General features: G+C 31.6%; 1 protein-coding gene across 1 annotated transcript in view; it reads left to right on the top strand.

Annotated features, from left to right (window-relative positions):
• The first annotated feature begins 264 nt into the window (after positions 1-264).
• Positions 265-23,227, top strand: part of LOC148309123 (uncharacterized) — a 57,512-nt gene continuing 34,549 nt past the window's right edge. The window contains exon 1 of the mRNA XM_088260591.1: positions 265-680. Coding sequence (XP_088116717.1) covers positions 599-680 — 82 coding nt within the window. The 5' untranslated portion in view covers positions 265-598. The remainder of the gene's footprint in view (positions 681-23,227) is intronic.

Below are 23,227 nucleotides of genomic sequence, written 5' to 3'. Positions count from 1 at the left end.
TAAATAAAGAAATTTTATAAATCAGTTATAAAAGGACATGTAATAATAATTATTTGTTGTTTTTTTAAGAAAATATAATTGAACCTCTTTATGGGAACAAAATAACCAAAATATATAGTGTCAAAAATAGATTTAAAAAAAAATCTGTGTTGATTTGAAAATTTACTTTTTTGATTTTAAAATCAAAATAAATCAATTGATCTTTAAAGCGATGAAGGTATAAAAATAAAGGAAATTATATAAAAAAATAAAGGATGAAAAAAATTAAATAAATTTAAATAAACATTCTTTTGTGAACCTTAAAAAATTAAATAATAAAGAAATTGACGTAAAAAAAATATAAAAAAAAAATATTTGGAATTTTATAATATAAAGCAATTGAAAATGAAGATGTGGAACATAATGAAAGTGAAGTTGTGTTGAAATTAATTAACAGTATTGGATCAAATGCTTAGTGAAAGATATTGAAACGGGGAGGTAAAACGCCAATTTAGTAAAATGGTAAAATTAAAGTGATGATTAAAGAGATAAGTAGAAGTGAAAGCTGTGGAAGACGATGGTGAAGACGTAGAGATGAAGCCGTAGACAAATAAGGAAGATGGGATGCGGGCAGAGTAAGATCAATTTGTACCCCAGAAGGAACAAGAGTGGAAGTAAAGGTCAAGGGAGTAAAAAGTCAGGTGAGTTCACAATTTTTTTTGTTGATATTTTTTATTTATTTAATATAGTTTCATTTTTAAGCACAACATAATACATTTTCCAAACATTTAAAAATGATTTGTATTGTTTTACAAATATACCTGTAATCCACACCGTTAATTACTCGATGAAAAGCCATGTATGGCTTTAAAACGTCCAGAACACTAGTACGAATGTCATTTACCTCCTCAAATATGACCATTGCTTTATCGCAATAATAGGTCACCAATTCATGAAGGTTCCTTTTTATTCTCATCTGAATTTGAATAAAGGTATCCATTACATATTATGTGCATGTATTTATTTTTATTTGGGTACATACATTTTTATTTTTTATTTATCTTTATTTATTTAATATAGTTACATTTTTAAGTACAACATAACACATTTTCTAAATATTAATACATATGGCAAACTTTTAGTTTTAGATTTGCTGTGCCTCTTCAAAAAAGAGACTGAGCTCTTGTGCTTGGAGAGGGACTTACATTAATGGTTTAATGTTTTATATGTATAATTAATGGTGAAACAGTATTTTTTTAAATATATTTTTTCAAGATTTATATGTAATGGCATATTTTTTTTTCTTAAGAATTTTTATATCTTCTTTTTTTTTATTTGTTTAGGGAGTTTATTGAAATATTTGATTCCCAAATATTTGAAGTTTCGTTGAAATTGCTTAGTATTGCATTTTGGAGTTGAAAAATCATTTAAGAATCTCAAAGATAAAGTTTTTTAAATTCAAATAATTGTCACCCTTTAGTATTTGAAAAATTGCGGTTTTTTTATAAATGGTTTTCTATGTTTGGGACTTGAAATTTTGTAAATAATAATTTTGTTGGATATTTATATTTTTTTCAAAATAACACTATATCCCTTTTTATCAAGTTGACTGAAATATATATACCTTGAATGTTTTTCGCAGATACTTTGTGGCACATTTTATGAACTTTATAAAATAAAACAACTTTGTTTTAACCACTTTTTATTGGTACACTTCCAACCGGTTTCGACAAGAACCTTGTCACCTTGTCAATATGAATACTACTGACTATTTTTATGGCATATTCTTTTTCATCTATTTTGAAATGTAAAAAACATTTTGGTATGATGTCAACTATCTAGGGGACCGGGGTAAATTACCCTAAATGGGGTAAATGAATATTTGGCATTATTACAAATACAGAACCATGATTACTGACTTTTTCGTACCTCAGTTGAATGGCATTGATGTGTCAGAGTTGTGGTTTTAACAAGATGGCGCAACATGCCACACGATTAATTTATTGCGAGAAATTTGAATTTGTATACATCTAAAAAAAAACACCCTATACCAGGGGTTCCCAATCTTTTTCAGCCCACGGCGCACTTACATGTTTAGTATTTTGTCACGGCGATCTACTTTAGTAAGCTATTTGGGATAGATAATGTAACTATATATGTATATAGATTTATTATAGTCGAAAAAAATAGGTACCTACAATAATAGTAGTTGGGTAGAAAGATGTTAGGTCTCAAAAAATAAATTGTTGCTTTATAGGTACCCGAGAATATTTGTGGTTTCGGATAATGATAGAGGATCGATTCACGGCGCCCCTCTTTACTTTCTACGGCGCACCAGGGCGTCGCGGCGCACACTTTGGGAACCCCTGCCCTATACAACCAGAGTATGACGTGTTAAAATGAAAAAGGGTTAGATCCACATACGCAAGGATGTAGATATATTAAATTACGCAAGGGTTAAGCTATCTCCTTTAATGGACCCACTAGAGAAAATGATGTGCTATATCGATTTTCCATTCCTCTTAAATTGAGGGAAACGGCTCGGTTAATAGCCGATAGTATGTTGAATAAATTGTTTATCCATTTTCAAAGTCTATCAACGGCAGTGAATTTTAGTATGCGCAAACATTAGTACAGGTTTGATTTTACTTCAAATTTGACGTTTTACAGATCAAATTATACATTTAACATCGCTTAAATTGGCTTACAATCTGTCATGGGATAGTTTAAGTGATCAATTTATACACGTTTAACATTCACCATTCTAGCCATGATTGACATCCACACTAGTCAAATTTCAAAGTTGAATTTATGCTTCAATTTTCACCTTCTTGTTTATTCTATTTCTTCGGCACCGTCTATGGTTGAGTTTTAAAAAATTAAATTATTGAGTTCAGGCATCTCCTTGTTTGTAATACAAATCAAGAAGGATTTATGAACCAGTCTTTGAACACGCTTAAAATTTTATCTAGTCTAAGTTTACTAAAAAATGATTTTCTTGTACCCTTAACAAAAAAAATATTTACTTGCATCCCTTACTAAAAAATTATTTGCTTGTACCCGTAACTAAAAACATATTAGCTTGTACCCCTTACTAAAAAAATATTCGCTTGTACCCTTTACTGAAAACATATTAGCTTGTACCCTTAACCAAAAAAATATTTGCTTGTACTCGTTACTAAAAAATGATTTGTTTGTTCCTTTACTAAAAAAAATATTTGCGTTCCTGTTGCTTCGGGCAGACGATAATATAATCGTCAAAAACCCCGGTTGGTTTTCATTCGCGAGCCAATCTGTCGACAGAGGAGTCCAGGAATCCAGGAAATCCAGTAAATCCAGGAAATCTAGATTGATTGTAAGGAGCCGTTCGTCCGCATAATCAGTGTCCCATTGTGCTCAAATGTTAGTAGACCATTCACCGCCGAAGGAAGCCCCGTCCTTGCTAGATCGATTCGATTTTCCGAACGCTGCCCGGGAATAACCTAATCAGAACGAGATATTTATTTACATTGACATGTTAAGAGGTAGAATATGGAAATCCGGGTGTTTACAGGGCTTACAACCTATCACAGGTTTGTGATCACTTTACGCACGTGAAATATTCACCAATTCTACCATGATAGACAGCCAAATTAACCAGCTGCCTGACACATATATAAAATAGAACCCATTCGGGGATCCAAAATAAATGATCTGAAAAAATACTTTATGGAAAGATATACATGTAGTGTTTAGTCATTGTTTCTTATTTTGTTTTTACCTTTTGTTTTTTATATATTTTCTCATTTGTTATATGTTTTCATTTGTTTATTTTAAATATGCTTCTTACCTTATGTTTTTCTCATTAATTTCTTTTAAATATGCTCTTACGCCTATTTATAATATCTGTTTATTGTTTTTATATTTTGCCATGTATTAGTTTTGGTTATTTAAAAAAAATATTTTGTAACTTTATTATGTGTGTTCCAGTCTTGTTAACCTTAATTCCATGTCCCAAAATGAGAAATACAAATTACTCATCGGGAATATTATATATATGACTTATGTATGTAAATATGTTTTGCAAAGGTATCACCCAAAATTGGGTGCTTTGCCAATAAAATAAAAAAAAAATGTTTTGCAAAATAAATAAATAACCACACTACTCAAATTCTGAATTAAGAAGAAAAATAGGATGTTGTTTTGACCTTTCAATTGATACATCTATGGTTTAGTTAAATTTTTATTTTTTATATCTTAATTTGTAGTAACCTTCCTGAAATATTCATCTACAATGTAGACTCTAGATTGAGAAATAAATATTAAAAAAATAACCTCCACGTGGACAAAACCCTGATTTGAAAACACTCAAAATATTGGACTTTTTGCTAAGAAGCTATATTTTAATATTTGAATATCACATCGGCTGTCCAAACTCAAAACACAGTAAGGGACATTTTTTTGAAGTAGTTTTTTTTTGCATTTTTGGACTAAGTAGATTCTACTTAGTCCAAAAATGCAAAAAAAAACGTACCACAAAAAAATGTCCGTTACTGTGTTTTAAGTTTAGACAGCCGACATGTCGACACATTCTCACGTGTTTTTACAAAATTCCCAGGTGGGGGGGTCAAATAAACAAAAGTGATTTTTCAAAATAATATTTATTCAATATAACCCTGGACTGGTACCTGAAGCGGAGGGCTGATCACCTTCCTTCGTGTGTTAATGATCAAGATAACACTGCATTTATATGATGCAGTGCTCTGTGCGGATATGGGTTTAAAGAAATATTGAAAGGTAAATATTGATGTTTTAAATATTTTAACACTGTATCTAGAGTCAACTTTCCTACAAAGTTTTGTATTTTATTTAATTTTATTTTTTTTAAATATAATTCATAAACATTGTTTCGCCTTGTTAGGGCATTATAAAACTACTGCGAATATGAAATAGTTTGAGGGTCCTTATAGAACCCTAGGTACTTAAGTAATAATTAGTTTTATCAGGCTTAACATATACGAGTACAATAACACTTAAGGTGCTATTGTACCAACGAAATATTAAATATAAGTCAATAGACAGTGAGTTGGTACCAGAACTCCGTTGTGTATTGCCAGTTTAGCAATTTACTTTTGTAATAATTAACCGTTATTATGATTAAAAAGAAAAAAATATATAAGGGAAAATTATATCACAAGCCAGTTGCCAAAATTTCAGCTCAATATCAGGGATAATAGGATAAGGCATCGCTTGGGAAAAGTCACAAATGGTCGAATTATTTTTTTATTTTTGGCCCGCTACCCTCGGGATTCAACGGACTGTGGAATAAGGAAAATAGGCCGAAAACCATGGCAACATATCCCCTAATATTTGATAAGGTACTGTTAAAATATTTTCAAAAGTATTTCGATACCCTGGATGACTATTTTCGAAAGCTACAGATGTTTTCAGCTACAAGTGAATAGTAAAACTAATATATAATATATTATTAGATTAAAACCAATATTTTTAGCTTTTCCGCTTTATTTTTATTTGACCAGCGACCGGGTTTCGTCGTTACAGACATCATCAGACTGGTGTCTGTAACGACGAAACCCGGTCGCTGGTCAAATAAAAATAAAGTGGAAAAGCTAAAAATATTGGTTTTAATCTAATAATATATTAAAAATGCAATTCCATCACGAAGTGTCAGTGGATAATATAAATCTATTAAAAAAACTAATATATAATTAAAATAAAACTTGAAAAAATATTTGTTTCAAAATCACTATAAATATTTTATTTTAACCTAATTATAATTTCTACCGGTTTCGAAGTTAACGGCTTCTTTTTCAAGACTGATTAATACTTGACTGAATCACCTTGAAAAAGAGCGGTTAGCTTCGAAACCGGTAGACATTATAATTAGGTTATGATAAAATATTTATAGTGATTTTAAAACAAAGTGATATTTTAATCAAATAATGGAAAATCACAAAATTATTGCTTCAAATATAAATTATAATAATAAAATAAAACCCTTATCTGCACCCCAATGGTGCATACGGCACTTCTTCATATAAACGCAGTGTTATCTTGATCGTTTACACATGAAGGAAAGGTGATTAGCCCTCCGCTTCAGGTACCAGTCCATGGTAATATTGAATAAATATTACAGTGAAAAAATCACTGATATTTATTGGACCCCCCCCCTAGGAATCGAACCCGAGACCTCCAGAATGGTAGCCGAGCGTGCTGACCATAACACTACGGAGGCGGATAATTAAGTTATGATAAAATATTAATAGTGGTTTTAAAACAAAGTTATATTTTAATAATAAAATGGAAAATCACAATGTTATTGCTCCAAATATAAATTATAGTAAAACTAACGACCAAAAAAATATTCAGGTATATATTAATGTTGTAGGGTTATAAATATAGGGGGGGGGGTAAAAAATTGGTAGTTTTTATAAAAGGAAAAAGATAATAATGGTGACTTATTTTGAAAAAGCATGATATTAATTAACGTTGCTTAATCCACCCCCTCTATTTTTGTACCCTACTACCCTCTTTATATACCGGATATTTTTCTCTCGTTAGTTTTACTATTCACCTGCATATAAACATCAGTAGTTTTCAAAACTAGTCGTGTATAATGAAATAAAATTCATTAAGTGGTTTGTTGGGTAATATATCCAAAATAAGACAAGGTTTGTTGGATTGAATTCTACATTTACTTATGTATATTTTATTAAAATTAAACACCTAAATAATCCACTTTATCGAGTTTTATTTTTATTTACGACTAGTTTCGAAAACGAATTGTTTTCATCTTCTGGTACAAATTAAAACTATATAATGTATATATATTTATGTATATGTTAATACGTGACGCGCGTTTGATAATGTCCTAAGAAGACGGATCGCGCCACGTATTAACGTATACATAAATAAATGTACAATTCAATCCAACAAACCTTGTTTTATTTTGGATATATTACACAACAATTTAACATGGAATTCTTCCAAATGTCTGCAGTTACAATAAATCATTAAGTGGTATAGTAAAAATGTTTTTTTTTTTTTTTTAAATAATCCTAGAAGACCGCTGACAACTTTTCAACGACAGAGGAATTTCTTTAAAAAAAAAAACTTATTAAAAACGAAGTTTTAAGTATAAAAATGCAATAACGTTAAATATTACCTGTGTTTAAAGAAAATTAAGTTGCAGGCTATTGATAATCTAGCCTTAAAGATGACTTGAACCTCATTCAGCTTTCAAAGTCAACAGTTTTGCAAAAAAAATGCGTTGCTAAAGCCTGGGTGAGGATCTATCAGACATCGGATCCTTGACAGCCGCTATCACGGCTTTCTATTTTATTCCAAAAAACTAACTAACTAACCATCACGCCGCTTCCTCGTAGGGGTAGGCAGAGAGAATAGAGCGCCACACCACTCTGTCCTTGCAAACATTCTTCGCCTCTTGCACGTTCATGCATCTCCTCATACATACCCGCCGATTGTTACGACTCCTAACCTGACCACTTTCAAGTATTTGGCATACCTGATCATGCCATGTTTTTCTTGGTCTTCCTCTGCTTCTTTCCCCACTAACATTCGCCTCATAAATTTGTTTTACCGTTCTTTCCTCACTCATTCGTTCTACATGTCCAAACCATCTCAACACACCTTTCTTAATTTTATCGATAATGCTTATCTCAGCTTTGCATTCCTTCCTTATTTCACTGTTCGTACATCTATCATACATCGTTTTGTCGCACATTCTTCTGAGAGATCGCATTTCGACTGCATTTAGTCTACTTTCATCCTTTTTTATTCCATTTTCAGTTTACCATTCTGAGCCACAGCAACGCATGGCCAAGTACAATTCAAAATATAATTCGTTAATTCCGTTTTTTTTCTAAAAATAATACAGTTTTAAGAATCTCCATAAAATTTTGGGCATAATCCCTTAAGTAAAATTTAATAAAGCTCCATTCTATGTACATACGTAGCCATATTATAGCACACACAGTGGTGGAATATTAAAATATCAAATATACTTTTCACGTTCATATTTATTTAATATCACCCTGGACTGGTACAAGAAGCGCAGGGCTGATCGCCTTGCCTTCATGCAATTAACGATCAAGATAAGACTGCGTCACTACGATGCAGTGCCCTATGCACCATTGGGTGCGGATAAGGGTAAGAAGAAGAAAATATATAAGACATATATTATTTTCTTAAAACTAACTTACTAACCATCACGCTGCTTCGACGCAGGGGTAGGCAGAGAGAATAGAACGCCACATCAATATCTTTGTGAACAATCTTCGTTTCGACTACATTCATGCATCTCCTTATTTGTTAATTATTATTCCAACCCGCTAATTATTCCAACTCCTTACCTGATCACTTTCATTATTTTAAATACTTGATCATGTCAAGTTTTCCTCGGCCTTCCTCTGCTTCCATTACCAACCACATTCCCCTCTTTTCTTCATTTGTTTTACCATCATTTCTTTACTCATTCGATTCAAATGCCCAAACCATCTTAATACACCATTCTTAATTTGATCGATATTGCTTATCTCAGCCTTGAATTGTTTCCTTATATCACCATTCGAACATATATTTTAAAACATTTTACTGCACATTTGTCTGAGAGATCGCATTTTGATTACAATCAGTCACTTCCGTACATAAGAATAATGTTGAATAGGTCTAAATAGGGTAACATGAGTTGATTTTGAACAATTAACAGTAAACATTCAATTACTTAACTAACTAATTAACCATCACGCCGCTTCCCCGCAGGGGTAGGCAGAGAGAATTGAACGCCACACCACTCTGTCTTTGCCTCTTCTACATTCATGCATCTCCTCATACATACCCGACGATTATTACGACTCCTGACCCGGCCGCTTTCAAGTATTTGACATACCTGATTATGCCAAGTTTTCCTCGGTCGTCCTCTGCTTCTTTTTCCAACTACATTCGCCCCATAAATTTGTTTAACCTTTCTTTCTTCACTCATACGCTCCACATGTCCAAACCATCTCAATACACCTTTCTCAATTTTATCGATAATGCTTATCTCAGCCTTACATTCTTTCCTTATTTCATCATTCGAACATCTATCAAACATCGTTTTGCCACACATTCGTCTGAGGGATCGCATTTCGACTGCATTCAGTCTGCTTTCATCCTTCTTTTGCCAACTCCATGCTTCGCTTCCATACATAAGGGTCGGAACCAGAACTCCATTGTGTACTGCCAGTTTAGCTTCCGCTGATAGATTTTTATTTGCTAAAAACTGATTTTAGTGCACCATTCACTCTGTTCCCAGCATTCACTCTCCTTTCTATGTCTTTATCAATCTTTCCATCCAATTACTTTTTTAATAAAAAAAAGATAAACCTAGATAATAAATATCTGACAGTCTGCCGTTTATTGTATGCCGATGGCACAGTGTTTCTTTTTTATAACAAAGAGGACTTGCATATATGGTGACAAAAGAAAACACAAGGACATACGCAAAGAGAGTGATTTGTTGGTAAATTTTGAAACATCCAAAGTTATATATGTATGTACGAATGTGTCTGAGTGTGAGATAGGGTGAAGTCTGTGAAAGATGGAGGATTTGTACATTCGGAAAGTACGTACTACAACATATATGGGCAATCGTCGGCCCTTCGAGCTAATAATATAAAAAGTTTATACAAAAATACAAATTCAATCATTCGCAAGAAAAATTATCTGTATTTTGGTAGCACATATCGCTCACTCCTTTCAACAACGTCATATATCAAAAAACTTGAACACGCACGTAATACGAAAAAAAATGCTGAATGGCGGACATCGTGCTTCTTAACAGATGCTATTACTTATCATTTTTGATAATTTTTATTACATTGTTGTTTCAAGCATTTTTGATATTTCCATTGCTTTACACGCTTTATGAACTCAAACATATCGCTCACTCCTTTCAACAACGTCATATCTCAAATAACTTGGTTTTTCAGGATCGTTTTTGAAGTTTACGATTATAATAAAATTGATTAAAATAAATATCAAGCCACTTATTGAACTTTTTACTGTGCAACAGATCTTTTTAGCAAAATCCTGAAGGTTTTTTCTCCATTTGAAAAATATTTAGTTTATTTAAAAAAATGATAAAACTATACCTTTTCTTCAAAATGCAAAAATAACACTATCTGCCCTGTGGCGGGTAAATTTTAAGTTAAAAATATGCCGCTTTTGCTGGGATATAGTACATTTTCTGGACATTTTGAAAACATGTACAGCTGAAAATTGGCGAATTTTGAAATATGACGTTGTTTAAAGGAGTGACAGATATACGTGTGAACAGTTTTTTCGATGAAGAAACACACTGAATCCAAAATTGGAACCAGGATAGCTTGAAATTTGAATGTGATTATCCTTAAGTAATATTAGTGCCAATATATGTGTCAATATGTTATTTTGTTAATTTAACTTTATTTTATATTTTTTACTTAAATAATATTTTTTGGAATGTGAATAAATGTCTCGTAGCTGGCTCTGCCAAGTTTATGAAAAAATAAAACATGCTTTGTAAAAAAGTAATAATATATATGAGGTGTGACTAGCATCCGCCTTCATGGTCAGCACGCTCGGCTACCGCACTGGGGGTCCCGGGTTCGATTCCCAGGGGGGTCAAATAAATATAAGTGATTTTTTACCCTAATATTTTTCAATATTACCCTGGACTGGCAGTGCCCTATACACCATCGAGTGTGGACAAGGGTTTGAAAAAGAAGTGACTTAAAAGTTATTGTTATATTTATTCAATATTACCCTGGACTGGTACCTGAAGCGGAGGGCTGATTACCCTTCTTTCATGTGTTAACGATCAAGATAACCCTGCGTTTATATGATGCAGTGCCCTATACACCATCGGGTGTGGACAAGGGTTTGAAGAAGAAGAAGAAGTGACTAATGAGTGATTGTTACTTCTCTAGTTAGGATTAAAATGGCATTCGTTACATTTTCTCAATTTATATTTCTTTCCTGATTATGTTTTAAATGTTAAAAGAAGTAGCAACATGTTTTATTTAATTAAATAATATTTTTATATTCTTATTATTTTTTTATTAATATAAGTTGTAAACATTTATTTAAATCACAATTTTAAACATATTTTAAACAATTTTTTGCAGAGACCCACCAAGCCACCTTGTGTGTCTTGTCGGTGGAGTTCTTTTTGAATACATTTTTTATTGTTTTTAACGATTTTAACCTAATATACACATTATTATGTTATTATTATGTTTATTAATTTAGTCCGGCCTTTGACTTGGAGACAAAATGATAATCTGGCCCCACACTTAGGAAAGGTTGCCCATACCTGTTCTAGAAGGATGAAAAGATTGTGAAAGATATTGAAAGGAGGGTGAACGTTGGTAGCAGAGTGAATGGTGTACTGAAAAAGCCTACCTGTAAAAACTCATCTAGCAGTGTACAACAGAGTTCAGTACTAACCCTATGTACAAAAGCAAAACATACTTCTACCACTACCATCACGCCGTTTCACTTCACGGGTAGGCAGAGAGGATGGAACGCCACACTCGTCTTTCTTGGCGTACTCTGACATACACTAGACTCTTTTACATTCATACATATGTGTCCCCTACTTTCAAAATCCGCCAGATCCAATTTTATAAGATTTTAAAATAAATACTCTATCGGAATGCCAATTGTGGGTTTTATTGTTTAAATTATTTATATACTTGAAAACTCTGCTAAAAAATACTTAAAAACAGCGTTGTATTTCAAATTCCAATATATTCATGAAACTTGCCTTCTGACCCACATCGGCCAATCAAAGAGCGGGGATAGGTCAAAATTAATATGACGTCATTATCGGTTTGTGTGACGTGTTTTTTTTTTAATGAAAAAAAATCCAAAAGAAGGGAAAATTCCCTATTTAATAATATTTTATATAAAGATAGACAAATCTTTGAAACATAAATGTTACCCGGAGAATTTTGCAATTTTTGTAAAATCGACTTAGGTACATGGATCTGGCGGATTTCGAAAGTAGGCGACACGGATAGTCATTTATGCTTTCCGGTAACGTAGACTATTGACACTCCAAATTTTAGAATCTGATTGATCTGATCGTGCCAAGTCTTTTTTGTCTGTCTTCGTTCTGTTCTCCCGCGCACATTTGCCAAAGAAAACAAATATAATATTAAGAAAAAGAATCATGAAAGCATTTAATAATGCAGTCAAAATGCGTACTATCAGAAAAATGTGAGGCAAAATGATGTAAGACAGATCTTCTGATGATGAAATACGGGGAGAATGCAAGGCAAAATAAATATTCCTCGTGTGAGATCTTCGTTTGCCCAAAGACATTCAAATTTTATAGGCCCTCGAATTTATAATATGCTCCCACAAGAAATATTATGTTCAGTTGGAAATAAATTCAAAATGCACACAAAATAATGGCTCCTAAAAATTGGAAGATCCCAGCTGGAGCAGCAAATAAAAACTTGTGTGTGATTGAACTATGTGTCAGTGTTTAATAATTATATAATCCTATTTTCTAATTTTATAATATTACTCCTTTAGATTTTACTTTTCTTTTAGTTAAACTCTCTATTTGCTTTCATTTTATAATTATTATTTCATATTATTTCAGTCTTACCGCTTTTATATTATCATTAAAAATATATAAAGCTGTATTATAAAAAGAATAAGCATACCCTGCCTACCTCAGAACAGGTATCTCCAAATACCTAGTGAGGATAGACAGTGTCCAATTAAAAAAATTATAAATATATATATATATATATGTATATATATATATATATATATATATATATATATATATATATATATATATATATATATATATATATATATATATATATATATATATATATATATATATATACACATAATATGTATAACTTAAGTACAAAATTATATTAAATAATAAACGCTGTTCTGCAGCACTGAACCTGAAAAAAAAAAGGCGAAGATAAGTATTGAGAAAACTAAAGTGTGTTAAGATGGTTTCGACATATGGAAGGAATAGTGGAGTAAGAACGGTAAAATAAATCAACAAAGTTATTGCATTGTTGCAAAGTTGGTATATTCATTTTAAAACCTTACAAAATTCTATCTGGCGGATTTTGAAAGTAGGCGACACATATCTTGGGTATGCTGACAAAAAATTTTAGCTCTAAAATACCTGTTTGAATAATCCCTGTTATTTAAAGCTTTTAGCCTGAATAAAATAATAATAATAATAAACCCTTACCGCACCCCAATGGTGCATAGGGCACTGCCTTATATAAAGGCAGTGTTATCTCGATCGTTTACACATGAAGGAAAGGTGATCAGCCCTCCGCTTCAGGTACCAGTCCAGGGTAATATTGAATAAATATTACAGTGAAAAAATCACTTATATTTATTTGACCACCCCTGGGAATCGAACCCGGGACCTCCAGAACGGTAGCCGAGCGTACTGACCATTACACTACGGAGGCGGACTGAATAAAATACCCGCTATTAAACTTAAAATTGAATTAACTTGTTAAACCGCATAAATACATAATTTCTACACACATACGAGTATCTTCTATTTTTTTTTATCTGTAGGATGGTTATTGAATTAGTTGAAGTACTGTAGGATTGTTTGGTATTGCATTATGCTATTATAAAATCGTTTTTGGAATCTCAAAGATGAAAATGTAGATTATGTCTCAATATTCCACCACTGGAACACGTACTAAAGTGACCTAAATTCTACAATAGGGCTCAATAGGACGCATTAAAGGAGCTTATTTGAGCAGTACTTTAAGGCAGGTACCGCTAAACGCGGAAGAAAGCGTCAGCAAGCTTAACTAATTACTTTAATTAATAATAAAACAAGTGCCGTTTTTATATTAATTCCATTTTTCAAATACGAAGTACAAATACAAAGTAAAAACATTTATCCCCTATAACGTTCCCTCCGATAACGCAATACCTATCTCAACGTTAAAGGAGATTGAATTTAAAATTATATAATAGCCAGAGAGATTAGAACACAACATCAATCTGTCTTTGCACCCAATTCATACACATTCGTACATCTTCTCATACATACCCACCGATTATTTCGTCCAATTTCTTCTGTTATTGAAATACTGGATCATGGCATGCTTTTTTCGGTCTTACTCTACTTTTATTATCAACCACATTCGCTTCATAAATTTATTTGACTATCATATCTTCAATAATCCAAAAGGATAATTTATTTATTGTTAACTTTGTGGTAAGACATGTTACAATGATTAAAGAAAACACTTCGTTTTTTACCACTTGAGTTTTATTAGAGACTACATGTTTAACTTCTGAAACATGTAGTCTATAATAAAACTCAAGTGGTAAAAAACGAAGTGTTTTCTTCAATCATTGAAATCCAAAAGGATTTAGTTTTTGGTAAGGGAACGTAATTAATTATGAGTATTTTAATGATTTCAATATTTTAGAATTTAATGAACCCTGATGATGACAAGGTTCTTGTCGAAACCGGTAGGTTAAAGTGTACTTATAATAAAAAAGTGGTTGAAACAAAATTGTTTAATTTTGTAAAGCATATCGGATTTATTTGGTGAATAAATAATTATAAATATGAGATATAATTTAATATGTGATGTGCCGGAAAATGGTTCATATTACAAAGTATAAAGCAAGTTCTAGCACTGCTTTGTGAAAGGGTAGTTTGCCTCCCGCGATAAGTTTTCCGAAGTTTCATCGTTTCAAAGGAAACGTGGCTAAGTTTCAAACTTAGCCACAGCCAAATTCTTACATGACCCTCATAAACGTACACGTACCGAAACGCCCCGATGATGGCATATGTAATAGTGTCGTAATATGGTTGTCAATAATGGGTAGAATTGGTGAATGTTACACGTGTGTAAAGTGATCACTTAAACCAGCCTATGACGGTCGTAAGCCCCGTAAATGCCCAGACTTCCATATTCTTCTTCATCTTTGATGAGATGTCACAAAATAATATGAAATGAACTCCTGTAATTGGAGATAATCCAGATTTGTGAACAAGTATTTGGACACACTCAAAATGTTGTAAATACAAAAAATAACCAAAAAACCCTTTTTCTAAATGCACAATAATTAACGACATTTTGAGTGTGTCCAAATACTTGTTCACAAAATCTGGATTATCTCCAATTACAGGAGTTATTTTCATATTATTTTTGGACATCTCATCAAAGATGAAGAAGAATATGGAAGTCTAATATTAAATTTAAAAGAAAACACCACATTGTATTTTTACTATTTTAGACCCGAAGATGGAAGCATCTGTAGCTACTGAAACTAGTCGTCAAAATAAAATAAATATAACTCAAGGGGAAAAAAACGAGTGTTTTCTTTTTAATTTTATTATGTCTTACCACAAAGTGAATGCCGAAAGAATAAATAATGCATTGTAATTATTTACATTTTTGACATCTGAACAAAGATGAAGATGAGTATGAAGTCCGGGTATTTACAGGACTTACGACTGTCATAGGCTTGGTAAAGTGATCACTTTACACATCGCTCACTCCTTTCAACAACGTCATATATATAGAACCTTGATTTTTTAAGAGATTGTTTCTGAAGTTTAAGAATAAAATAAAATGTATTTGAAATAAATATCAAGCCACTTATTGAACTTTTTACTGTACAAGAGATCTTCTTAGGTAAAACCTGAATATTTTTTTTTCCAGTTGAAAAAGATTTAGTATATTTAAAAGAATAATTAAGCACTACATTTTCTTCAAAATACAAAAAACACATTCTGCCCTGTAGCGGGTAAATATTAAGTTAAAAATATGCCGCTTTTGCTGAGATAAAGTACATTTTCTGGGCATTCCGAAAACATGCTATATGACGATATATGACGTTGTTGAAAGAAGTGAGCGACATGTATAACATTCACCAATGCTACCCATGATTGAAACTAAATTCTTGAAACTTACAACATTATTCATACAACAAATATTTTTTGGTTCACCCTGGTCTAGCTCTAGGTGTACTACTTAGTGTGTGGAGGTATCTCCCTTTCGGCGACGTACCTTTAGACCCACGTTAGTGTAAGGGTTTAGGGGTTGTATGAAGTATTTAACCCCGACGGAATGTTCCATTTCTCTCCCCGCCTCAGGCTCAAAGACTGTTGCTTAAAATACCCACATCACTCCGCATATAGCCCGAACTATAAGTACATGTTCATTTTTTAACGTTTCCATTAGAAATCATTATGTAAATAAATATTTTTTCACATCATTTCGAGTGTGTCCAAATATTTGTTTTAAAATCTGGATTATCTCCTATTAAAATCTAATAATAATAAGAATATGATATTTTCGGGCGTTTCTCATGTGTGTGATTATAATCCAGGATTCGGACCTCACATACTGATATAAGAGTTTCTACTCAATAAAAAGCTTCTTTTCATCTCACTAATAGATGACTGTATGTGATGAAGTTCTAGTGATTCATTAAGAATGTTTCTGAATTGGTTCATATATCGCTCACTCCTTTCAAGAACGTCATAAATCAAAAAACTTAATTTTTCAGGAGAACGTTTTTAAAGTTTAAAAATATAATGCAATTTATTAAAAATAAATATCAAGCCTGATATTGAACTTTCGACTGTGCAACAGATCTTTTTAGGTTAAACCTGAAGGTTTTTTCTCTATTTGAAAAATAAGTAGTTTAGTTAAAAAAAATTAAATAATACCTTTTCTTCAAAATGCAAAAACAACACATTCTGCCTTGTAGCGAGTAAATATTAAGTTTAGTATAAAGCAAGTTCTAGCACTGCTTTGTGAAGGGATAGTTTGCCTCCCACGATAAGTTTTCCGAAGTTTCATTGTTTCAAAGGAAACGTGGCTAAGTTTCAAACTTAGCCACAGCCAAATTCTTACATGACCCTCATAAACGTACACGTACCGAAACGCCCGATGATGGCATATGTAAAAGTGACGTAATATGGTTGTCAATAATAGGTAGAATTGGTGAATGTTACACGTGTGTAAAGTGATCAATTAAACCAGCCTATTACGGTCGTTAGCCCCATAAATGCCCAGACTTCCATATTCTTCTTCATCTTTGATGAGATTTTAAAAATAATATTGTTTTATTTTGTTCATTTGATTATTTTCTAGTTATGCATTTTATACAGACGACAACCTTGAGATAATTGTTTTTTCTTTAAAGTATGGAAATTGTTCTCGAACGATCAACCATTAAAAATAATGAAATGAAATATTTTTTCTCTCAAACGTATATTATTTCATTTGTAATTTGAATTTTTCTTGGAAAATAGCTTTATTTCAAAAGATCTTTTTTCACACGTATTTTGATGCATTAAACACCATTAAAAACACCGAACGAAAATGGTGTGGAATGCAACGAAGCATTTGTAATAATATAGAAATAATTAAGAAATAATGGTATTTACCAAAAAACTAAATTAAAAATTAAAAGATATTAACATTCAGTAACTCCCGAAAAAAAAATTTAATGTTACATATTATTTAAAAAAAAGATAAATGTTTATGTTTTTATTATTTTCACAAATATGTATTTTAATTTCATACTATTTCTGTGAGCCTAAGCGGGTCATTATTCGATATAGGTATCAAATTGCGGTAGAGGGGTTCAAACTAAAAAATATGACTTATGAATCCGAGCCACGGGCATTTACGAGGCTTGCGACCGTCATAGGCTGGTTGAAGTGATCACTTTACACACGTGTAACATTCACCTATTCTACCCATGATTGACAACCACACTAAACAAATTCTCGGAAGCTCTATATAAATATAAACATATGATTTTTTCGAAACATTGTGCTTGGATCACTAGAACTTCACTAGAGACATCTATTGTGAGACGAAAGAAGCTTTTAATTAAGCAATAACTCTTTTAATTGTATGTGAAGTCCGAATCCTGGATTATAATCACATACATGAGAAACGTCAAAAAAAATCATTAAAATTTCCTATAATTTTTTTTCGTCAAAAAATAATATGAAAAATAACTCCAATAATCGTAGAAAATCCAGTATTTGGTAAACAAGTATTTGGACACTCAAAATGTTGTACATAAATATACTTACTTACTTATAACCCTATCCACATCTAATGGTGCATAGGGCACTGCATCGAATTGACGAAGTGTTATCTTGATCATTACTTACATGAAGGCAAGGTGATCACTCTTGCGCTTCAGGAACCAGTTTAGGGTAATATTAAATAAATATTACAGTGTAAAATCACTTAAATTTATTTTCACCCCCCCTGGGAATCGAACTCGGGACCTCCAGCACAGTAGCTTAACACGCTGATCATTACACCACGGAGGCAGACATAAATATACATTATATAAAAAAAATGTAATTTATAAAAGTGTGGCAGCATGTTATTTCTAAAGTTTGACAACCTTTATTCCCTACCCAAACCACCCTCTGCCCTCCTCATCTCTTTTCTTTATACTCTGAAACCATCCCTAGGTCTCGGTTTTCACAAGGCGTTGTTGTTGGTAAATTATAAAGCAAGAGTTCTGGGAAATTTTCGCTGAAAAAATATCCTCCGAGAATTTTTCAACACAAAGTTTTCCAACTGTTTTTGCGAGGAATATTATCGAGGGAGAAATTTTACTTTTCATCGCAGGTACTTGAAATTGTTATATTTAAATGTGATCCTTTGTGCGTTTTAAATTATATATTCAAAATATTCATATATATTATACAAGAAAGATATATTTTTATCAAGCGAAGCAGAATTTTACTTCGGAGCATTTTATATATCGTTTCATTTCTTCTTTGGGCTTGAACATCTAGTTCTCAGATCAAATGCACTTGAAATGCTACATTAACTTGGTTAAACATAGATAAACGTACAGTAAAACGAGGTATTAAAGATATTTATAAAGTGAAATATAGAAATTTGGTAGAACTGTGGTGTCTTTTAATGCTGGATATAATGAGTGAAGAAATTAATATTTTTTTCATCGAATATTTTTCAGAAATCTAGACTGAAAATCTAGACAGAAAACTGTTAATAAATAGATGTTAAAACTTGACCATGCTAGTATCACATCCTTCACATCCCCCTTCAAACCCTCACCTCATCCTACTGTCTTTACCTTCCTTGTTTTAATCAAAATATGATGTAATTATTTATTGGTTTGGCATTAACTTTGTGGAACGACATGATGATTTTTTAAAATTAAACACTTAATAAAAAATATATTGGCCAAACTGCGAGAAGTCCAAAAATTAGAATAAGAGAACATCGTCGTGGACTAACTAACAAGTAATTATTTTTCGGAATTTGCAAATCATATCATGGAAACTAACCACTCATTTGGCATATACTTAAATTATCACACTCTGTTACAAATAAAGGCCAAGTCATGAATAATTTAGAAAATTAAGATATACAAAAAAAATTAAATTCAGATAAAACGTTAATTAATAATATACTGTTTCAAAATACGTCACCATTATTATCATTGTTTCCTTTTACAAAAATCTTGTTCCTTAACCCCCCTCCCTTCCCTATATTTATTAACCTATATAAACACCTAAATATATTTTTGTTAGTTAGTTTTAATTTTTACCAGAAGATGAAAACTTTTGTAGTTTTCGAAACTAGTTGTATATTTAAATAAAACTCATTAATGTGGTATATTCAAGTGTTTAATTAAAAAAATATATATAAATATAATAATTTGTTCATTTATACTGCGATTATAATTTTTTTGTTTTTGTGCGAGCAATACCTTTTCTTTAATTTAAAATGTCTGTGTAAGGTTCAAATTTCATCAGTATTCCTAGTCTATCTTTGGTTGGTTGAAAGATATTGCTTCATAGCAATACATATGTTACATATAGACATAAAAATTAAAACTGTTCAAAATAACTCTAATAAAAAATGTTTCGATAAAAAATAATGATTTTTGTCATGCATAACGTGACGTGATTCTTATATTAACCAATAAGATAAAAATAAAACACTCGTTTAATACCACTTTTGAATTTATTAATGTAAACACGACTAGTTCTCGAACTACTGGTGTTTTCGACACCAAAAGAATATACTGCCATTTTGAATTTAAACTTTAATTGGTAAATAAATACCACTGTTTCTTAAAATCTATTTTGACACGTGTTCATATACGAAATGCACGGAAACACATCGCTCACTCCTTTCAAAAACGTCATATATAAAAAATCATCAATTTTCAATTGTGCATGTTTTCGGAATGCCCAGAAATTGTACTATATCCCAGCAAAAGCGGCATATTTTTAACTTAATATTTACCCGCTACACGGCAGAAAGTGTTGTGTTTGCATTTTGAAGAAAAGGTATTGTTTAATTATTTTTTTAAATATACTTAATATTTTTCAAATGGAGAAAAAAACATTCAGGTTTTACCTAAAAAGATCTGTTGTACAGTAAAAAGTTCGATAAGTGGCTTGATATTTGTTTTTAATACATTTTATTATATTATTAAACTTTAAAAACGATCTCCTAAAAAATCAAGTTTTTTTTTTTAAATATGACGTTGTTGAAAGGAGTGAGGGACATGCCACAATAGATTTTAATAAAAATGGTTGTGGTATTAACCAAGTAAAATTTAAATTTAAAATGGATATATTTTACCATAAAGTGGCTGCCGAATCAATTAATGAAAACGATTTTTATTTAAACATATAAAATATTAACTAATTTACAACATTTTGAGTGTGTCCAAATACTTGTTCACAAAATCTGGATTATCTCCAATTACAGGAGTTATTTTCATATTATTTTTTGACATCTCATTAAAGATGAAGAAGAATATGGAAGTCTGGGCATTTACGGGGCTGACGACCATCATAGGCTAGTTTAAGTGATCACTTTACACACTTAAATGCCCTGACTTCCATATTCTTCTTCATCTTTGATGAGATGTAAAAAAAAAAAATATGAATATTTATTAAATTTTTTTTTGCCTTATAATAAAAAAAAAACACCTTCTATGGTGGGCTAGTAATAATTTAAACAGTCAGTGTATACAATATGTGGGTAAAGTATTATTCATTTGTTATGTAGTAATAGCACATATGAAGGAGTGGGGTCGGGGGGAACGGGAAGCGAGGAGGGGTAGCGAATTTACGAGCTGTGCGAAGTTACGGAACTCATTACGGCACGGTGGAGTAATGCTACAAGATCAGGGTGTTGTGTTCCCATACAATGAGATCTTATTTCCAGGTTATGTCCCATTATTTTATGACGGCGATGTCCTAGAAAGGATGATAGGGCGCACTACTCAGGAGAAAAAGGATTATTTTAGTATACGGAGGATAACGAAAAACCTATCCACATTCTCTATAATTATGACGCACTCGCTCGCAAACGAAGTTACATCCTCGGAGGACCTCTACTGGACTCCGAGAAGGTGAAGCTCCTACCACCAAGACAGGACGTGAGCTACATGACTCACTATATATATTGGGTTGATGCAAAAGTTTTGACCGTTTTTTACACATTTTTTACTTTTTATTTATTTTTTTGTATATTATTTATTTAATAAATTATATAATTTCCATCAGTGCTTATAACCTTCTCCCATCTTTTTATCAACTTATTTATACCAGTAGCATAAAATTCCGTGGATTTTGATGCGAAAAATGAAGTAAGGGATGTTTTTACCTGCTCTATTGAATATTTTTTTTCATCATTTAAATTTTTTTGCAGTGATCGGAATAAATAAAAATCAGAAAGAGCAAGATCTGGAGAATACAGTGGATGCTTGATAACATCCCATTTTAACTCATTTAGCTTGTGTTGGGTCATCATAGCCAGATGTGGTCGCGCGTTGTCGTGATGAAACACTGCCCCTTTTCTGTTTACCAATTCTGGTCTATCCTTTTGAAGGTCCATGTTCAATTTGGATAATTGCTGACAATATCGTTCTGCTGTACTTGTCTTATCATGTTCCAAGAGTTCAAAATACACAATACCCTCATTATTCCACCAAACACAAAGTATAACTTTTTTTTATGGATTTTGGCCTTCGAAGTTGTTAATGGGGCTTGTCCAGGTATAGTCCAATGTCTTTTTCTTGTCACGTTGTAGTACACGACCCATTTTTCATCTTCCGTCACCAAACAATGCAAAAAGGTTCATGTTTTTGTCTCGCACTCAAAGCAACGCGCGTTGAAACACGATCCAATAAATTGGCAGCCGACAATTGATGAGGTATCCAAACGTCGTACCGCGAAACCATTTCCATACGCTTCAAATGTCTTAATACGATTATTTGGTTGACTCCCATCATTAACACAATCTCCCTGATGGTTAGACGTGGATTGGAGTCAATTATGACTTTTAACTTGTCGTCATCAGACTTCAATGGCCGCCCAGTACGGGTTTATCAGTGAGTGAAAAATCTCCTGATCGGAATTTTGTAAAACATCTTCGTACCTGTCGAACTTTGATGACATCTGCTCCATACACTTCATAAATGTTTTTGGTTGCCACACTCGCGGTATTGTCTTTACGGAATTCATAAAGTAAACAATGACGTAAATGCACTTTATCGAACGACATTTTGAAAAAATACAAGGGGCCATTACTGAACTCTGGCTAGGCCAAAACTAAATAGAAAGTAGAAAGAAAGCATCTTTTATACAATGGAATCATAAAAAAGAAGATACTATTCATAATTTATGAAAAAAAACATTTTTACCTGGGATCATAAAAAACGGTCATTACTTTTGCATCAACCCAATATATATATATATATATATATATATATATATATATATATATATATATATATATATATATATATTATATATATATATATATATATATATATATATATATATATATATATTTAAATACATATATATATATATATATATATATATATATATATATATATATATATATATATATATATATATATATATATATATATATATATATATATATATATATATATATATATATATATATATATATATATATATTGTTTTTTGTAAAAAAAATCGATTTTATCGGTATAAAATTGTTCGCGGGACTTTTAAGAAACGTGTGAATCACTCATTCAGTATTACTGTGTCATAATTCATTATTAATACCCCAATAAAAGACCCAACGTAAACTGTGATTTCCTTTTGGCCGTGAGCCCAAACCGAAAAACTGTAAAGAATAGAAAAAAACGGATTTTAGGGTTT

The sequence above is a fragment of the Brachycentrus maculatus genome, unplaced genomic scaffold, assembly GCF_059751285.1.
Source record: "Brachycentrus maculatus isolate JH-2025_06_01 unplaced genomic scaffold, ASM5975128v1 h1tg000139l, whole genome shotgun sequence".
In the NCBI taxonomy this organism is placed as follows: Eukaryota; Metazoa; Arthropoda; class Insecta; order Trichoptera; family Brachycentridae; genus Brachycentrus; species Brachycentrus maculatus.
This window is presented reverse-complemented; position numbering and strand designations above follow the sequence as displayed.